The 16961-nt window shown below is 46.5% G+C and overlaps 1 protein-coding gene across 4 annotated transcripts in view; it reads right to left on the reverse strand.

The window, feature by feature from the left end:
* The window catches only part of DAB2 (DAB adaptor protein 2), a 157850-nt gene that overhangs the window by 77072 nt on the left and 63817 nt on the right, over positions 1-16961 (reverse strand). For all 4 annotated transcript variants that reach the window (XM_075588582.1, XM_075588574.1, XM_075588585.1 and 1 more), the window contains exon 3: positions 1249-1388. In XM_075588582.1, the coding sequence (XP_075444697.1) occupies positions 1249-1388 (140 nt within the window). The remainder of the gene's footprint in view (positions 1-1248; positions 1389-16961) is intronic.

Consider the following 16961-nt stretch of genomic DNA (forward strand, 5'->3'; position numbering starts at 1 on the left):
ATTAATTAGTTAATTAACTGTTAATAATAATTAATAATCATACTTATTAATAATACATAATTAATCATAAAGAATGATTAATAATGAATTATTATTAATACATCATTATTGATTAATGAATAATTATTATTTAATAAAGAATAATAAAGAATTATATATTTATAAATTATACAACATAATTAAAATAATAATTTATTAAAAAAGTTAATTATACCATTTCATACAGGAATTGAACCCAGGACCCTTGCATATGTTGGTAAGAGTTCTTCCACTACACCACAGAACTGTGTGATGTCATAGACAGCTAGAAATTGCCTTAAGATTTCACATTGACATGTCCCTTGTGTTGTAGAGGATAAATATATTTATAGGTTCTGTCTTGTCACACCAAGCCTATGGTGTAGAGGTAAGAAGCAAGGCATTGGTATCAGAAGGTCCCGAGTTCAATCCCTGCATGTGTTTTGTACAAAATGTATTAATGTTTAATTGTGTTTGTGTCTGTGTCTGGTAGTCAATAAAGCATTGAATTGAATGTTCGAAAAAAAAAAAACCCCGATGGCACACGACGGGCAGAGAGATGACGTGGACAGCAGGAGAGAGATGCGGGCAGAGAGATGATGAGCACGTGGACAGCACAGCTGTAAGAGGAGAGAGAGTGTGTGTAAGGCGGCAAAATGGAAAATTTGAGATGCAGGTAAGCCGGCAAAATGGAGGCTTTCAATTCGGGAGCCATGCTCAGACCGCGTTATAACCGATTCGCGGTATAGCGAGGCGCGTTATAACGGGGTTTAGCTGTACTACGAACAATTTGTGACTCCAATTTTGACACGTTCGTCTGTCTCTAGTCTAAGATCCAGATGTTAAAGAAACAATTGCACTTAAAATGTGTGAGCAAATAAGGGGGTGGGGTTTCATTGATGTCCGTTGCAGGTTAGCGCACCCGATCCTGTGTTAACTGGCATTAACTTGAATGGCATTTAATGCCGGATCGGGAGCGTTAAAACCCAGAGGACCTCAGTGATTCTCCACCTTAGAGAGCTACTTTGCACTGCAAAAAAAAAAAAGTTGCTAGATATTTTAATTAAGACATTCTACCAGGGAGGATGTACTCAGCTTGGTGCTGCATTTATACATGAGAAACTGTTTAGAGTTGATTCTAAGCAAAATTTCAGTATCTATAAAATTCAAATGTTTGCTTCTTTCATCAAACGCATGATGCCACCATTTCTCCTTTCCTGGAAGACTTACCTTTAATTTCATCATGGAATCCTGGCTCATTTTGTCTCCTCTGGCTTCAGGAACATCATCAATGCCAATCAACTTGGCTTTATATCGGATTCCATCTCCTTTGAATCTGGCCAAAAGAAATTCATCTGTTTTTTCTGGACCTGGAAGAATACAGAACCATGGATATTAGATAACCTGGACTCAACACATCCACAGAGACACTTACAGTATCAACACTCACTGTCATCCACTGCATTTACTCCTACTTCCCCTCCTTCCCCTTTTGTCCCTCACCTGTGGAACTCATTTACCCTAAGTACACTGTATACCCAGCACCTACTCTCTCCACCTATAAGTCAAACATAAAAGCCCACCTTGTGAATGAAACATTTTAATAGTCTGGACTCATGGCTACTGTCCCACAACCATAGTCCCACTTACAGTATGAGCCATAGTGGTAAACCATTGGCACCTACCAGTCTGCACTTACTCTTTCACATGCTGCCTCCATAACTCTCCTAACATACCAATTAGATTGTAAGCTCTCCGAGACAGGGATCTTGTTTTTTTAATGTTAACTGATTGTATGTTTGTGGTGCTCATTGTATTATATTTCAATGTATTGTATTGTCGCTTTTATAAAAAAAATATACCTACATACTGTCTCTGTAAGTCTTCCAACACACCACGTACCACAAGATTCAAGAGGTTAACGCTCCCAAAGGACAAAAATACCCAATGCTACATCCAATCTGACAGAAAATACATAGTAAAATTTTTAAATATTAGTTGTAGCCAGGTCCCCCTCCCCCTTTTTGAGGTTGTGCCCCTTGCTTCGTTACCTCCGGTTGTGCAGGAGAGTGCAGGCGGTTGCGGGGATGTGCGGATGCGCGTGCACGCGTGTTGAGATCTCTGGTATTTGCAGGGAGAGAGCGCTGCCATATTAGGAGGTTCGCACATGCGCATAGCAGCGGAGACGGCCATTGTAGGTTGCGCACGGGCAGTGTAAAAGCACGCGAACGGCAACCAATCAGGTAGGACTCTTGGAGGAAACTACAACTCCCATGAGCCTTAGGAGTGTCCCACCTGATGCTAGGGAACCAATAGTAGCGAAAGGATTGCCGCAGGGAGGATAAGGAAGCGTGTCACAGGGAGCACGCAGGCAGAGTGAGGGGGAGAGAGGTAACGGACGGAGGGTCCGTGTGGAGGGCAAGTAAGCCTCTACACTAGGCCAGAATACAACCCCCCCCTAGGCCCAAGGCAGGCCCTGAGACATATTTAGCTTGTTGTGATACAGGGACAGGCCCTAGGTGAGGGACCCTGCCCCTTAATGTTATACAGTGATAGTTAGGGATTCAGCGGACGCTGCACTCCTTAAAGACACTATCTTCAGAGTGGGATCGCCTCTGATGGATCATTACGCTGGTGAAGCAAGGACGGCACGCAGGAGATCGTCGGATCCTTTTTAAAGGCCCAGGTGCCGTCGCACTGGGCAGGTATTGTATAATATAAGTGCACCAACATACCGGTCTATATCCAGGCACTTATCACGCCTATAAGGGTGGGTTCTTTGGGGACACTGTGGGACTAGTGACCAAGGGACTTTGCATACTGTGGAACTCTCGGGGACTCTGTGTGAGACACACATTTCTCTGGACACGGTGTGGGACATGGTGGTGGCTGGCACTTCAGGAGAGTAATCCCTGCAAGTTGTATTGTATTTGCATACATATATATCTCTGGTTCTTAAAGGAGAATACTCCACATCATTACTATTGTGTCAGTAAAGGTTAAGTTATTTTGCATTGTGTGGGTGGTTATTATTGTGTCCTGTGAGGGGCTACTTCCACACTGCTAGGATCCCTCACAGGTGGAGGCGCTGCACCAGAGTAAGTACACACCCCAGGCTCTCCGTGGCAGAGACTCAGGCTCCTGTAGCCAACAGGTATAAGTGCAGCAGTGGGTATTTTCCTGTTAATAGGGAAACGGCTACATAGTATTCTCATAACTAAGGGTCATTTAGTTAAACCCTGCAGCCACGTCACAATATGACCACTATGTAGGTCTTAACACCACCTGTGAGCTCCCTAAAGGGCGTTATCCCCTATTACCTTGAATGGGAGTTAATGTCCCTTCAGGTAAGTTAACCCATAATAGAGCTTGTTGAATAACCCACATAGTTTGTAGCTATCCAGTGCAGGGATACCTTTTCCAACTGTGAGCTTTTATATATACTGCACTTAATGTATTACATTTCTCAGTATTATAAGGTAAATCTTGTAAAGACAGGATGAAAAAGAGAGATAGCCACTCAACCTCAGTAGAATGGAAAGGTCGGTGCACTAGGGTAAAGTCAAACACGATGAAAACAAGGAGTCCGAACCTCAAGATTCTCTCCAGGGTAGCAAGAATGCCAGAAAGACCCCAATTGTGGGCACTCAGTACCTAACCGTGTGAATAATTGGTTCAGTGATTAGAGACTGTCAGGAATGTCAAGGAGCTGAAGTTTGCAGCGGCCTGTGGAGGGATATCAGTGTCACTCGAATGAGAGTGGCTCCCGGAGTCTGTAAGCCCTCTAATGATGTACTATTAACAATAATTGGGTAAATGATCAAATTAAAAAAAGCTATTTTTAATAATACGCAAGCTAAAATAAAAGAACTAGGGAGCAACAACAAACAGACACTCCATTGGGTGCAGTAACACATTTATTATAAAGAGAGTTAAAAGGATGCATATCTCTTATCAGATCCTGAGAAAACCTTAGTATACTTAGTATTCATAGAATGAATATTTCACGGATAGGTGTAGACCTATACTAATGACCAGAGGGTCTCTGTGAGCTAGAGTTAAATTGCTATTCAATGCAGGGAAACATGTCTATTTACAGGCATACCCCGCTTTAAGGACACTCACTTTAAGTACACTCGCGAGTAAGGACATATCGCCCAATAGGCAAACGGCAGCTCACGCATGCGCCTGTCAGCACGTTCTGAACAGCAATACCGGCTCCCTACCTATACCGAAGCTGTGCGCAAGCGGGGAGACTATAGAGCCTGTTACACATTTGTTATTTACATGTGTTATGCACGTATATGACGATTGCAGTACAGTACATGCATCAATTAGTGGGGAAAAGGTAGTGCTTCACTTTAAGTACATTTTCGCTTTACATACATGCTCCGGTCCCATTGCGTACGTTAATGTGGGGTATGCCTGTATTAGTGTAACCCTCCCTGGCCGGCTTCCTAGAGAGGTTACATCGGTGTGGTGTGTATATGGCTACTCTGCGTGGTTTACCTTGACTCAGGGTGCTGACATTCAGGTGGCTGTGCGATGAGGTAGCAAGGTTGTATAATAATGGGCGCCAGGAACTTTTACAGCACAAATGTCATTTATTCGTGTCCCCAAATACAGGGGATATCCATATATTGACAGGTTGCACTATATTTTACATCAGACATACATGAATACTGTTCTTTGACCAGTGCCCTTGCTTAACACTTGAATGAAGGTACACATATTGTTCCTTTACTGTAATAAGACCCATGCAACCCTCCTAATAGTTATGGAAACTCTTTCCTCATTATTTTGGTAATTCTACGCCCATTGGGGATCCTAGCAGGTTCTGTATACGTTACTTTATATCTTTAGCCATTATCGTTACTGACACTTCCACTTCCGCCTGAGAGGAATTTATATGCAGATCCACGGTGAGAGCTTATCCGCCGGCATCTGGGACTTCTCGTTACTGAGGCCCCTCTGGTGCATGCCGTTTCATACTTTGCACTTATCTTGGACTCCCTTAGCCTTCTCTAGGGATCCTAACTGACAAGGTTACTGTCTCTGTCTAGAACATAACAAAGTAGAGGGCCTGGTCTATCCTATTACCTTAAGAACATGGGTGTCTACTCTCCCCGAGGCTCCTCTCCTCATTTCCCCCTGGTACCTAACCTTCCAGAACATCTCTCCTCCTTAAATACCACTGTGTGACGTCTGGATCCCCATAGCAACCCTGGGCGGGCCTATCCTACACTAACACTGCTAGTAACCCTTTAGAAGGGGGGTTACATTACGATGTAGAAAACTGCAAAATGAGCTCTGGACAAAATATGCCTAATTTGAGCTAGACAAAGAGTGCCTTTGCCATACTCACACTATGGGGCTTATGCAGAGAGGTACTGCTTAAATTCGCTGCAGGATTGGAATTTATTGTAGTGCTATGCAGGGTACTCCGGTAGCGCGGTGTTCATGAAATAGCTAAGTAGGCGAGTTTCACTTGGCGTGAAACTCGCCATTCAAAGCCGCGCGGTATTTGCCCACAATATAGCCAACTTTTGTTGGCGGGCAAAATTTCCACTGAACACGCCATTTAGTAGCTCCGATTGGCGCGTACATGCGCATCGGAGCTACTGGAATCGTGCGTGTTTCGACATTGGCGAGATCACGCTTCTCGCCACACGTCTGGCGAATTTAAATTGGCCCGCCAAGTTCTCGCCACTACCTGCCTAAATGCGGACATTTTTGCCTCTAACCTGGCGAATTTTACCTTAACGTTCCTCTCTGCATAAGCCCCTATGTGTTCATAAAATACTGGAGAGGGCAAGTAAGCAATCTAATAATAAGAGTGCACTTGGTTGCAGTTGTAACTGCAGCTTAAGGCTAAGGTCCCACTGCATGCGCCTGAACGCATGCCTGGCATCCTGGCGGCGCATGCACAGCGCTAAACCGTGATCTACTGTCTGTAGGAAGCTTTCTGCAGCGATCGGAGGCGTGGGGGGGGCATGGCCTAAACAGGGTGGGTGGGCGCGGCCATGAACTTGATAGGCTGCCATTGGTTAGAGGAGATGCTGAAAAGGAGACCCCTCTACATCCATGTCTTACATGGTCTATGTACCGTATGCAGCCAAACGTGCTGCAGTTCTTACAACAAACTTGCACCTGGGAGTATCAAGGAAACAATCCTATTGAATAAGAGGTTATCGAACTGTAAGTTCACAATATAATGTTGCGTTTTCATGGTGTTTTGTGTGCCTGGATATATCCACCGCCCTCCCGTGTTCATGCCAGGCTGCCCGTGATCTCCCATGTAACCATGTAACCATGCACCATGTAACACGTCGCCGCACGGGAACTCAATCTGTTGTATACCCTGGTGGCTGACACACCACAGCGCGTAGTGGGACAACAAGCAAGGAGACACTGGGGCCAGGTAGAAAGGAGGAGAGGGACTGGTGAGAGGCGAGCACGCCACCCGGGTCACCGTCAGCAGCGGGGACCTAGCCTTAGACACCTGGATGGTTACAGTTGCAGCTCGTCTCATTGGTATGAAGTTTAAACGGTCATTATATACAGAGAAAAGATCTCTCTGTTACTGAAATGCAACAGGCTGCAATTATAAATGAGCTCTAGACTTAAAATTATGTCCAATTAGAGCTCAAATAGAAAGTACCCATGGGGTACTGATCTGTATAGATGTAAGTAGGCTGCTCAAGCTAACAGATGAGTACCCTAATCAAGATGCAAAAATACTGCAGTTCGAACTACTGTAGAGCTAAGTATCTAAGTAATCACAATTACAGATTTCCTGGTATACAAAATAAACCACTTGATAGGGCTCAGAGCAGGATAACTTCACTCCGCAACCCTGATGGATATTTAGTAACTAAAGAGAGGGCAGATTAACACCCTATTAGTTTGGGTGCAATGCACTGCAGTGGTTGTTGTTAGCCAAGTCCCTAACTGATTAAAGTTGCAGTTTGTCTTTGTTAAATGAATGCCTATACTGCACAGAGCATAGTTAGCCCATTGTTAAGAGAGGTTTTGTTTAGACAGGACGGTTCAAGGAGTTTGAATAGTTCACGCACATTATTACTGACATTTTTAATCTGTGAGGCCAAATCATATTTTTTGGCCTCTGTAATCCATGTCCCCCCCTTCCCCCCCTCCGGTCGCAGACTGGACCTCTAGGGCAGGGGTGATCAAACTTTTTATGCCGAGCCCCCCTTTTCATCCATGAAATTTCTCGGGCCCCCCCTGCCTGATGTAATCAAAATCACATGACGTCAGCGCACGTGAGCTGGTTCAGCCATTGAGGGCGAACCAGCTTTGTAACGCCCCCGCCACGCGTCTACAAAAAAAGTATTTATAGCACAAATTACATAACTTAAAAATAAATATTATAATATTTGTCTAATAGCGTTCCCATTTCTGCTGTATTATTAATCTCTCTCTTCCCGCCACATTAGAACACCTCAGGACCTCTCTAACCTCTTCCAGTCTCTCCCTGTATTTCTCACTCCCCCTCCAGTCCCTCTCTATTCCTCCCCTCAGTGTCTCCCCCTCCCCCCCCACTCTCTTTCCCTCCCCCCAGTGTGTGTCTCTTTCTCCCTCCCCCCATTGTCTCTCACTCTCTCCCCTCTTCCAGTCTCACACTCCTCTTCCAGTCTCTCCAACTCCCTGTATTTCTCACTCCCCCTCCAGTCCCTCTCTATCCCTCCCCTCAGTGTCTCCCCCCCACTCTCTTTCCCTCGCCCTGTGTGTCTCTCTCTCTTTCTCCCTCCGCCTAGTGTCCCCCTCCCTCCATTGTCTCTCACTCTCCTTCCAGCCATTGCCTCTCCCTCCCCCCAGTGTCTCTCTTGCACTCTCCAACCAGCTATTGTTTCTCCCTCCACCCGGTGTCTCTCTCACACTCTCCCTCCAGCCATTGTGTGTCTCTCTCCCTCCTGCCAGTGTCTCCCTCCCTCCCACCAATGTCTCTCTCATCCCCATCCCCATGTAGATCTTTCAGCCCCCCCTCCCCATGTCACACTCACTGTCACCCCCCTCCCCATCTCACACTCTCACCCCCCTCATGTCACTCACACCCTCCCCATGCCTCAGTCTCACACTCACTCCCCCATGTCCCAGGCTCACCCCCCATGTCCCAGTCTCACCCCCCATGTCCCAGTCTCACTCCCCCCCATGTCCCAGTCTCACTCCCCCCCATGTCCCAGTCTCACTCCCCCATGTGCCAGTCTCACTCCCCCATGTCCCAGTCTCACTCCCCCATGTCCCAGTCTCACTCCCCCATGTCCCCGTCTCACTCCCCCATGTCCCAGTCTCACTCCCCCATGTCCCAGTCTCACTCCCCCATGTCCCCGTCTCACTCCCCCATGTCCCAGTCTCACCCCCCATGTCCCAGTCTCACTCCCCCCCATGTCCCAGTCTCACTCCCCCCATGTCCCAGTTTCACTCCCCCCCATGTCCCAGTCTCACTCCCCCCCCATGTCCCAGTCTCACTCCCCCCCATGTCCCAGTCTCACTCCCCCCCATGTCCCAGTCTCACTCCCCCCCATGTCCCAGTCTCACTCCCCCATGTCCCAGTCTCAACCCCCATGTCCCAGTCTCACCCCCCCATGTCCCAGTCTCACTCCCCCCCATGTCCCAGTCTCACTCCCCCCCATGTCCCAGTCTCACTCCCCCATGTCCCAGTCTCACTCCCCCATGTGCCAGTCTCACTCCCCCCCATGTGCCAGTCTCACTCCCCCCCATGTCCCAGTCTCACTCCCCCCCATGTCCCAGTCTCACTCCCCCCCATGTCCCAGTCTCACTCCCCCATGTCCCAGTCTCACTCCCCCATGTGCCAGTCTCACTCCCCCATGTCCCAGTCTCACCCCCCCATGTCCCAGTCTCACTCCCCCCCATGTCCCAGTCTCACTCCCCCCCATGTCCCAGTCTCACTCCCCCATGTCCCAGTCTCACTCCCCCCCATGTGCCAGTCTCACTCCCCCCCATGTCCCAGTCTCACTCCCCCCCATGTCCCAGTCTCACTCCCCCCCATGTCCCAGTCTCACTCCCCCATGTCCCAGTCTCACTCCCCCATGTGCCAGTCTCACTCCCCCATGTGCCAGTCTCACTCCCCCCCATGTCCCAGTCTCACTCCCCCCCATGTCCCAGTCTCACTCCCCCCCCATGTCCCAGTCTCACTCCCCCCCATGTCCCAGTCTCACTCCCCCATGTCCCAGTCTCAACCCCCATGTCCCAGTCTCACCCCCCCATGTCCCAGTCTCACTCCCCCCCATGTCCCAGTCTCACTCCCCCCCATGTCCCAGTCTCACTCCCCCATGTCCCAGTCTCACTCCCCCATGTGCCAGTCTCACTCCCCCCCATGTGCCAGTCTCACTCCCCCCCATGTCCCAGTCTCACTCCCCCCCATGTCCCAGTCTCACTCCCCCCCATGTCCCAGTCTCACTCCCCCATGTCCCAGTCTCACTCCCCCATGTGCCAGTCTCACTCCCCCATGTGCCAGTCTCACTCCCCCCCATGTCCCAGTCTCACTCCCCCCCATGTCCCAGTCTCACTCCCCCCCCATGTCCCAGTCTCACTCCCCCCCATGTCCCAGTCTCACTCCCCCCCATGTCCCAGTCTCACTCCCCCATGTGCCAGTCTCACTCCCCCCCATGTGCCAGTCTCACTCCCCCCCATGTCCCAGTCTCACTCCCCCCCCATGTCCCAGTCTCACTCCCCCATGTCCCAGTCTCACTCCCCCATGTGCCAGTCTCACTCCCCCATGTGCCAGTCTCACTCCCCCCCATGTCCCAGTCTCACTCCCCCCCATGTCCCAGTCTCACTCCCCCCCATGTCCCAGTCTCACTCCCCCCCATGTCCCAGTCTCACTCCCCCCCATGTCCCAGTCTCACTCCCCCATGTGCCAGTCTCACTCCCCCCCATGTCCCAGTCTCACTCCCCCATGTCCCAGTCTCACTCCCCCATGTCCCAGTCTCACTCCCCCATGTCCCAGTCTCACTCCCCCATGTGCCAGTCTCACTCCCCCATGTGCCAGTCTCACTCACCCCCTCTCCCCATGTCACACGCTGATGCAGGAAGCAACGAGATGCTGCTGTGTACTGTAGCACAGCGCAGCACAGCGCCGCACAGCGCCGCACAGCGCCACCTAATGGCCAAAAGAAAAATTGCAGCTGCAGACGGCTTTTTTTCCCTCTGCTCCTGGCAAAATCGCCGCTGCTTCCTGCGCCCCCCCTAAACAATCTTGCGCGCCCCCCAGTTTGCGCACCGCTGCTCTAGGGTGTAGTGAGGACTGGCTACATGTATATTGGTGGTGTATACCTGTGAGGAACAGGAGGGCCTGAGTCTCCCGCGGTGGTATTGGGGATAACAGGGACAGGCTTCTGGGGTATATGCCTCCATCTTCTTAGCAACGGTGGTGCAACGCCTCCATCTCTGGCGAGCCTTAAGGAATAAGGTGAAATCCTCCCAGAGCCCTGGTCCCAGGGCGAGAGATTTCAATCTCACACAGTCTTTGTATAAAATCAGCACTGGTCTTTATTGTCCAACAGCAGATCAGCAGCACACAGCAACAGCACACCGCAACAGCACACAGCACAAGCAGCAGGGTACAGGCTTTTCCTCCTTCTCCTTCCCTCCAGAAGTACACCCTCAGGATGGGCTGTCTGGAGCTCCAATACTCCACACCTTCCACCCCAAGGTAGAGACAGCCCTGCCCATCCTGATGTCAGCAGGCCCTCCCCTGTGTCTCAGCCTGCCACACAGAGTCAGGTGCCTACCTCCACTAATCCCAGCAGGGCTTGAAGCTGGGGAAACCCATGATAACTACTGGGGGCCTGCCCTTAGCAGGACTTACACCAGTAGGAGAAAGATATATAGCCCCCATTTCTTACCGGGGCTACACCTCTATAACGACATTTAAATAATTCTTCTATATAAGTACAATCCATAAGGTTAGAGGGGCATTCATCTTTAGCCCTCTGCTTTTCTGCCGAACGCAGGGTAGATCTCTGGATTCTTAACTCTTGAGAAAACCAAGGGTAACCTTTACTTGTTTGTGGGATAGCTACTTCTTTTGAGGAATAATATCAAGAGCAGCAGCTGCGATATTGAACGCCAACGTGAGAGAGGAAGTATTTTCTAAATATACTTTCTAAAATGTTTAGCAAACATACTAGAGTCCATATTCTTTTTTTCTGTCTAACAATTTTGTGGGTGAAGGAGGTTTTGGTGTGGAGGTATTATCTGGCAAGTGCTGGATAAATTCAATGAAGGCATGATACAACCAATCCATGATATGGACTTCCTTCAGTGTAGAGGATATACCGGAGGCAAATACCTGCTAAACAGTGTGACCGGCAAGGTGGGACAGACCCAGGAGTAGTGAATCCTTAACTGAAAACAATAAATGGTGACTGGAAATCCTTAATACACATAACTATAAACGCAAACATATTTACATGACTCACAGTGAGGCTTCAGACTGAACTTTGAGGAACTTGTTTCTAGAGCATCGGGTGGAGCTATATATACCCTACTATCTCCCTATAGTGACATTACTGGTCACAAGACATACAGTACAAAGGAGTGACTATCCCTTCTTCATAGTCATTCTGCATCACATGATGGAGAGAGGGGAGTAACCCTGAGTAATCCCCCACAGTTAACCTAGTAAGGCTCTTAATCCCTTATACCGGGGTCTCCAAATCTGTCCTCAAGAGCCGCACATAGGCCAGCTTTTATGGATTTCCCTGTTTCAGCACATGTGGCTCAATCAGTGCCTCAGTGCTTGACTGAGCCACTGTTTGAGCCACCTGTGCTGAAACAGGGATATCCATAAAAGCTGGCCTGTGTGCGGCTCTTGAGGACAGGTTTGGAGACCCCTGCCTTGTACTAACTAGAAGTCCCCAAAGGGGTGAATACACAATTGTAAACAATCTTATTCTAACGCTACAATCGTTAGGAAAGAATTATACAAGTTGCAGACAAGCCTAAAATCATTAACAAAATCTGCAGTGCCCTGATTCTTAATTTCTGTCTGGAACGATAATGACTAACGATGGGTGAACCAGTCCAAATCCGTTTCCCGGGTTTTCCAATCAAAATCCGTTCCTCGGATTGTTACAGTTTCAATCTGCGCGGATGAATCCAAAACCGCCATTGGATACAATCCGCTGATGAATATTAACAATCTATCTGCAATCTACTGACGGATTTTAATAATTCAATCCGAGGATACGCAGATTGCTGAATCTATGCATTAGATTCTGAAAACCCGTCAGTGGTTTGCTGAATCCACGGATTCGATTCCTTAAACCCGTCAGTGGATGGCTGAATCCATGGATTTGATTCCTTAAACCCGTCAGTGGATGGCTGAATCCACGAATTCGATTCCTAAAACCCGTCAGTAGATTGCTGAATCCACGGATTCGATTCCTAAAACCCATCAGTAGATTGCTGAATCCGCGGATTGATTGTCGGTGTAAAAATAAAAATCTGCAAAAAAAAAAAATAATTTTTGAGACGGATTCGCAGAAATCCACGGACCACAGGAATCACCCGATGCTCGGTGCATCCAAATCCGCGAAAAGAAGTCGCCCGTCTCTAATAATGACACAGTCGTGTCGAGCTATATTTACTAAGAAGTGTTACTCCATAAGACACCGTCTGGGCTGGAAGATGTGTTACAGCCCATTCACATAGCTCTTTTGCTTTGGTCAGCAATACATTACACAGCAATAGGCTGAAAGGGGTCATCTTTACAGAGCCATACTGGAAGGTGCCATATGGAGCAGCGCTGCTTGGTAAATGTGGTCTGTAATTAGAGATGTGCAAAAGTTTCCAAAACACATTTGTGACATTTTTCCGTTTTGTAAAATCGATTGCTGGCAAACCAGTTTGCAGAACTTTTAAGGCCCAGAATCACTAAAGAAGCTAAACTGTATCACAGCTTAACGCCAATTCACTTCAATCATAGGTACAGTAAGGCGTGCTAAAGCTTACCACCCTTTAGTGAATCTGAGCCCAAGTGGCTTATTCTATATATGCCGATGTGGCATTTTAGGCTGAAGTTAATGGGAATTTTGTCCGAAAATGGCCCGATAGGCCGCTTTGGAGGATATGCAGTAAAATAAGCACCTAAATGTTTCTCAGAAATTGCACGTTTCCACCACAAATGTTATGTTTTAAGCTAAGCCACAATTTGCAGGTGATTTGTTAAGCATTTTAGGTTTCTTTAAAGATGCTAATTCCCAATCAGCGACTGAATAAGGGCTTTTGCCTTCTCTCTCTGTCTGCCCTCTCCTCTTCAGCAAAACCCCTATTACAGGTTCTGCATGGGAGTTGAAAGGGGTGCCAAATACAATCTAGTTAGAGGACATATAATCCTGGACTAATAAAAGTGATTGTGGTGAAGTGTGAGATAACATAAACACTTACTCGGCCTTGTGTAAATGCTGAAACAGTCTTTAGGATGCCTGCTGGAAGCCCAAGAAAGGGCGAAACGCGTTGCTCAAAATCCCTAACGGCCACCGTCAGGAGCAGGACATAAGAGCTCAGCACAACACCCGGATGCGGGTAGAGTTAGCTGCGCACCTTTGCGCCCTACACAAATATCCTAAAGACTGGCTGCTTTTTATTCATTTGGCTCTTATGTCGTTTTGACTAAGCGCTTTTTAGACTCTTTTTTCTACTGTTTTTTCGTTTATTGTTTATGGTTTTATTTTGAATGAATTAAAGATCACGGTGATAACTCCATCTTGGATTCACTTTGTTACTAATACATTGAGAGTGACCCCAATCTACCTGGCAGTTAGTACTGGAACTTCTAGGAGGGCGGAAGAGAAACCAATTCCAGCGTGGACTCACACGTGGCCGTGTGAGTATCTTTGTTATATTCCCTAACCTTACTCACCATCCATCTGCATTATTCTTTTAGAACATGAGGGGCTTTATATGAGAGCTCTCTTATGAGAAGAGGATAAAGATACCTCCCTCAAGATCACACTCACACTTGCCCGTGTGAGTGTCTGCAGTTTTTACTGCATTTGATTTATTTCTCATAACCATTGGTATTAGACATTGTTACATTTTATTTGTATTGTCCCTCAACTTTTGTTTTCACTCCATTTGCTCCGAGGGTGACACTGCAATCGAAATCCGCTGAGAGATTGAAGAGGCTGTTATTTGGATCAAAGGAGAAGAAAAACTGCACCAGGAAGACACAGAAGATAAAGAGGAAAAGTAAAGAAACCTTGTTGTGACAGCATTTACACAAGGCTGTGTAAGTGTTTATGTTATCTCACACTTCACCACAATCTCTTTTATTAGTCCTGGATTATATGTCCTCTAACTAGATTGTATTTGGCACCCCTATCATCTCTCAACCTGTGCTCCCCCTTTTTTATTGTATTCCTGTACCACTAAGGATCCTGGATAGATCCTATTGGGGTCTTGAGTCACAGGAAGAGACTTTGAAGCAGATGGGAACCTTATATATTATATAAGGTTGTTACGTTCTGAAAAGAACTCTTTATTCTTCCCATACATTTATCCTGGTGGTAGCGCCCGGGCATCCCCCATTGCCATCTGCATGGGAGTTACCATTGTATCATTCATTGAAATGTTTGCCAAATTTTCACTGTGCTCTGATTCGTGACTTTTTTTCACAAGGACCAATGTTTTCATGGTTTGTGAACTTGGGCGAAAGTTGTAAACATCTCTAGCCATCATATCGATTGATTCTGTACTACAACATGTGATTAATTGCTTTGCAAATGTAATCAAGAAAGAAACCCTAACGTTTAAAAACCTAAATAAAAAAATACAACATAATAAAAATATTCATTTTGCTAGGAGCTAGTGATGGATTTCTTTGAAAGTTGCAGTGATCAAGTAATAATAATAACATGTTATTGTATAGCACTGCTAGTTGTATGCAGTGCTTTACAGATACACGTCCCTGCCCCATGGAGATTACAATCTATGTTTTTGGTGCCTGAGGCACAGGGAGATAAAGTGACTTGCCCAAGGTCAAAAGGAGCCAACACCGGGAATTGAGCCAGGTTCCCTTGCTTCACACTCAGTGCCAGTCAGTGTCTTTACTCACCGAGTTGCTCCTTCTCCTAGTAATCAAGGATCTGTTAGAATGACATTTCCCGCACCCCAAAAAAAAATCACAATGGTGACTCTTTTTAAGAGTTTACACAAAAGCGGGTTGGAAACCAATATTTTTCTAAAACAGAGAAGCAGTGAAGTATGTCATCAAGATTAAGAAAGGAAAGTAAAGACAGTTTGTAAACAATTTTTTAGATGGAGTAAGTGTAACTACACATTTAACTGTAACTAAATATTCTAATGACATGGCGCTTGGCTATAAACATTGAAAAGCAACACAGAGACTGTAAATCTGCCCAAAAAGCATGTGCTATCATGTTTCGGTGGCCTCAGTGGGTAGTTAATTCAGCATTTTACATGCAATCCAGATGTTAGTGGTTTTGAAAAGACCAAGTTTTACATATATTTGATTAACAGCTTCACTGCCAAAGGGGCCCACAATGTACAAGTGACTTTGGCAGTCCCTCGTGTACTAGTGTGTGCTTATTGTTCATTGTGCATGATGTCTCTACAGTACGTGTCACTGTAGCATGGCCTTTGCTCCATATTTTGGGATGTGTGTCAGAAAGGGATTTGGGTAGTGTTAATAGGAGGAGTTACGTGACCCACAGATTAAAATCAGATGTGTCGAACTCTGTACCCTTTTAATCCTGTATTTTCATCACAACTATTTTGCCATGTCTCAGGTGGGGTTAAACGTTTCTGGCTCACAGTTTGCATGACCTGTAAGAAACACTTTCTTACTGTACATTTCCTTGAGAAGATAAAAAGAAAATGGTGCAATGCGTCAACTTCTATTTACACTTTCCTATTGTTGATAGAGCTCCCGCATTGTTGGGGGTTTATGTAGAAGAGGTTTTACCCATTTGCCATCGTCATAATAATTATGATTCATAATACGATTGAGAATGTTACGTATTAAAGCAAGAAAGACTTCAGAGCATATTATGATAACATTGTTTTGACCAGAAAATACATGAGGTGTACATAGAAAAAGACATGGAGATATACATCTCTCAGGCATATTCTGAAAAGGTAGAGAGAGGCAGGCTCGTCTCTAGGGTATGTGCCGCCCTAAGGAAAGCACTATTAAGGATGCTCCCCCCCCCCCCAAAGAAAAAAAATGTTAAATCCACTCCCCCTCCCCCCATTTTTCCCCAAACTCCCCCTCTCTGAAGCTAAACCCCATTAATTTAAGCTCCGGGGACCCCCTGCTTCCTGAGATACAGTACTTCTTACCTCCTTAAGGGGAGCTGGTATCTCAGCCCAGGTTTAGCTGTCCCATCACATGGGCGAATAAGAAGGTGTGACATCATATGTGGCTCCTATAGGCCCATGTGACCTGAAATTAATGTGGTTCTGCTTTAATCCTACATGTATTTAAAAAAGGAAAGCAGCAGTGCTAGTACTCTGTCCCTCTAGCTGTCCCCTGAAACCTGTCACCCCTAGGCGGTGTCTTAACTCCTTACCACCTAGGGACGGGCCCAGCTGCTGAACTGGAGCAATATTGTGGAAAAATATTGTATAGTTATAATGGGATTTGTTTAATTATATAAATCTGGTGCGGTTTTCTGAATCCGTTTCGCCCACGTTTTGCAGCTGAAGACTGATAAATACACCCTGTGAAGTGTTAGTTGTCCATGCCATGAGTTTAGTAAATCTACCATGCTATCTTCTGTAGACTAGAATCTCTCTAAAGGGCTCTAATGGCACATTGCAAGTGGCACGAGGAAAGGAAAAATAGTTTTAATTCACGTGTGCATAAGAAGAACGCCCCCCAAAATTGATTGAAATACAGTTTATCCTCACTATTTACAGATGTTACCTGCCGT

This window comes from Ascaphus truei, chromosome 1, assembly GCF_040206685.1.
Source record: "Ascaphus truei isolate aAscTru1 chromosome 1, aAscTru1.hap1, whole genome shotgun sequence".
Taxonomy (NCBI): Eukaryota; Metazoa; Chordata; class Amphibia; order Anura; family Ascaphidae; genus Ascaphus; species Ascaphus truei.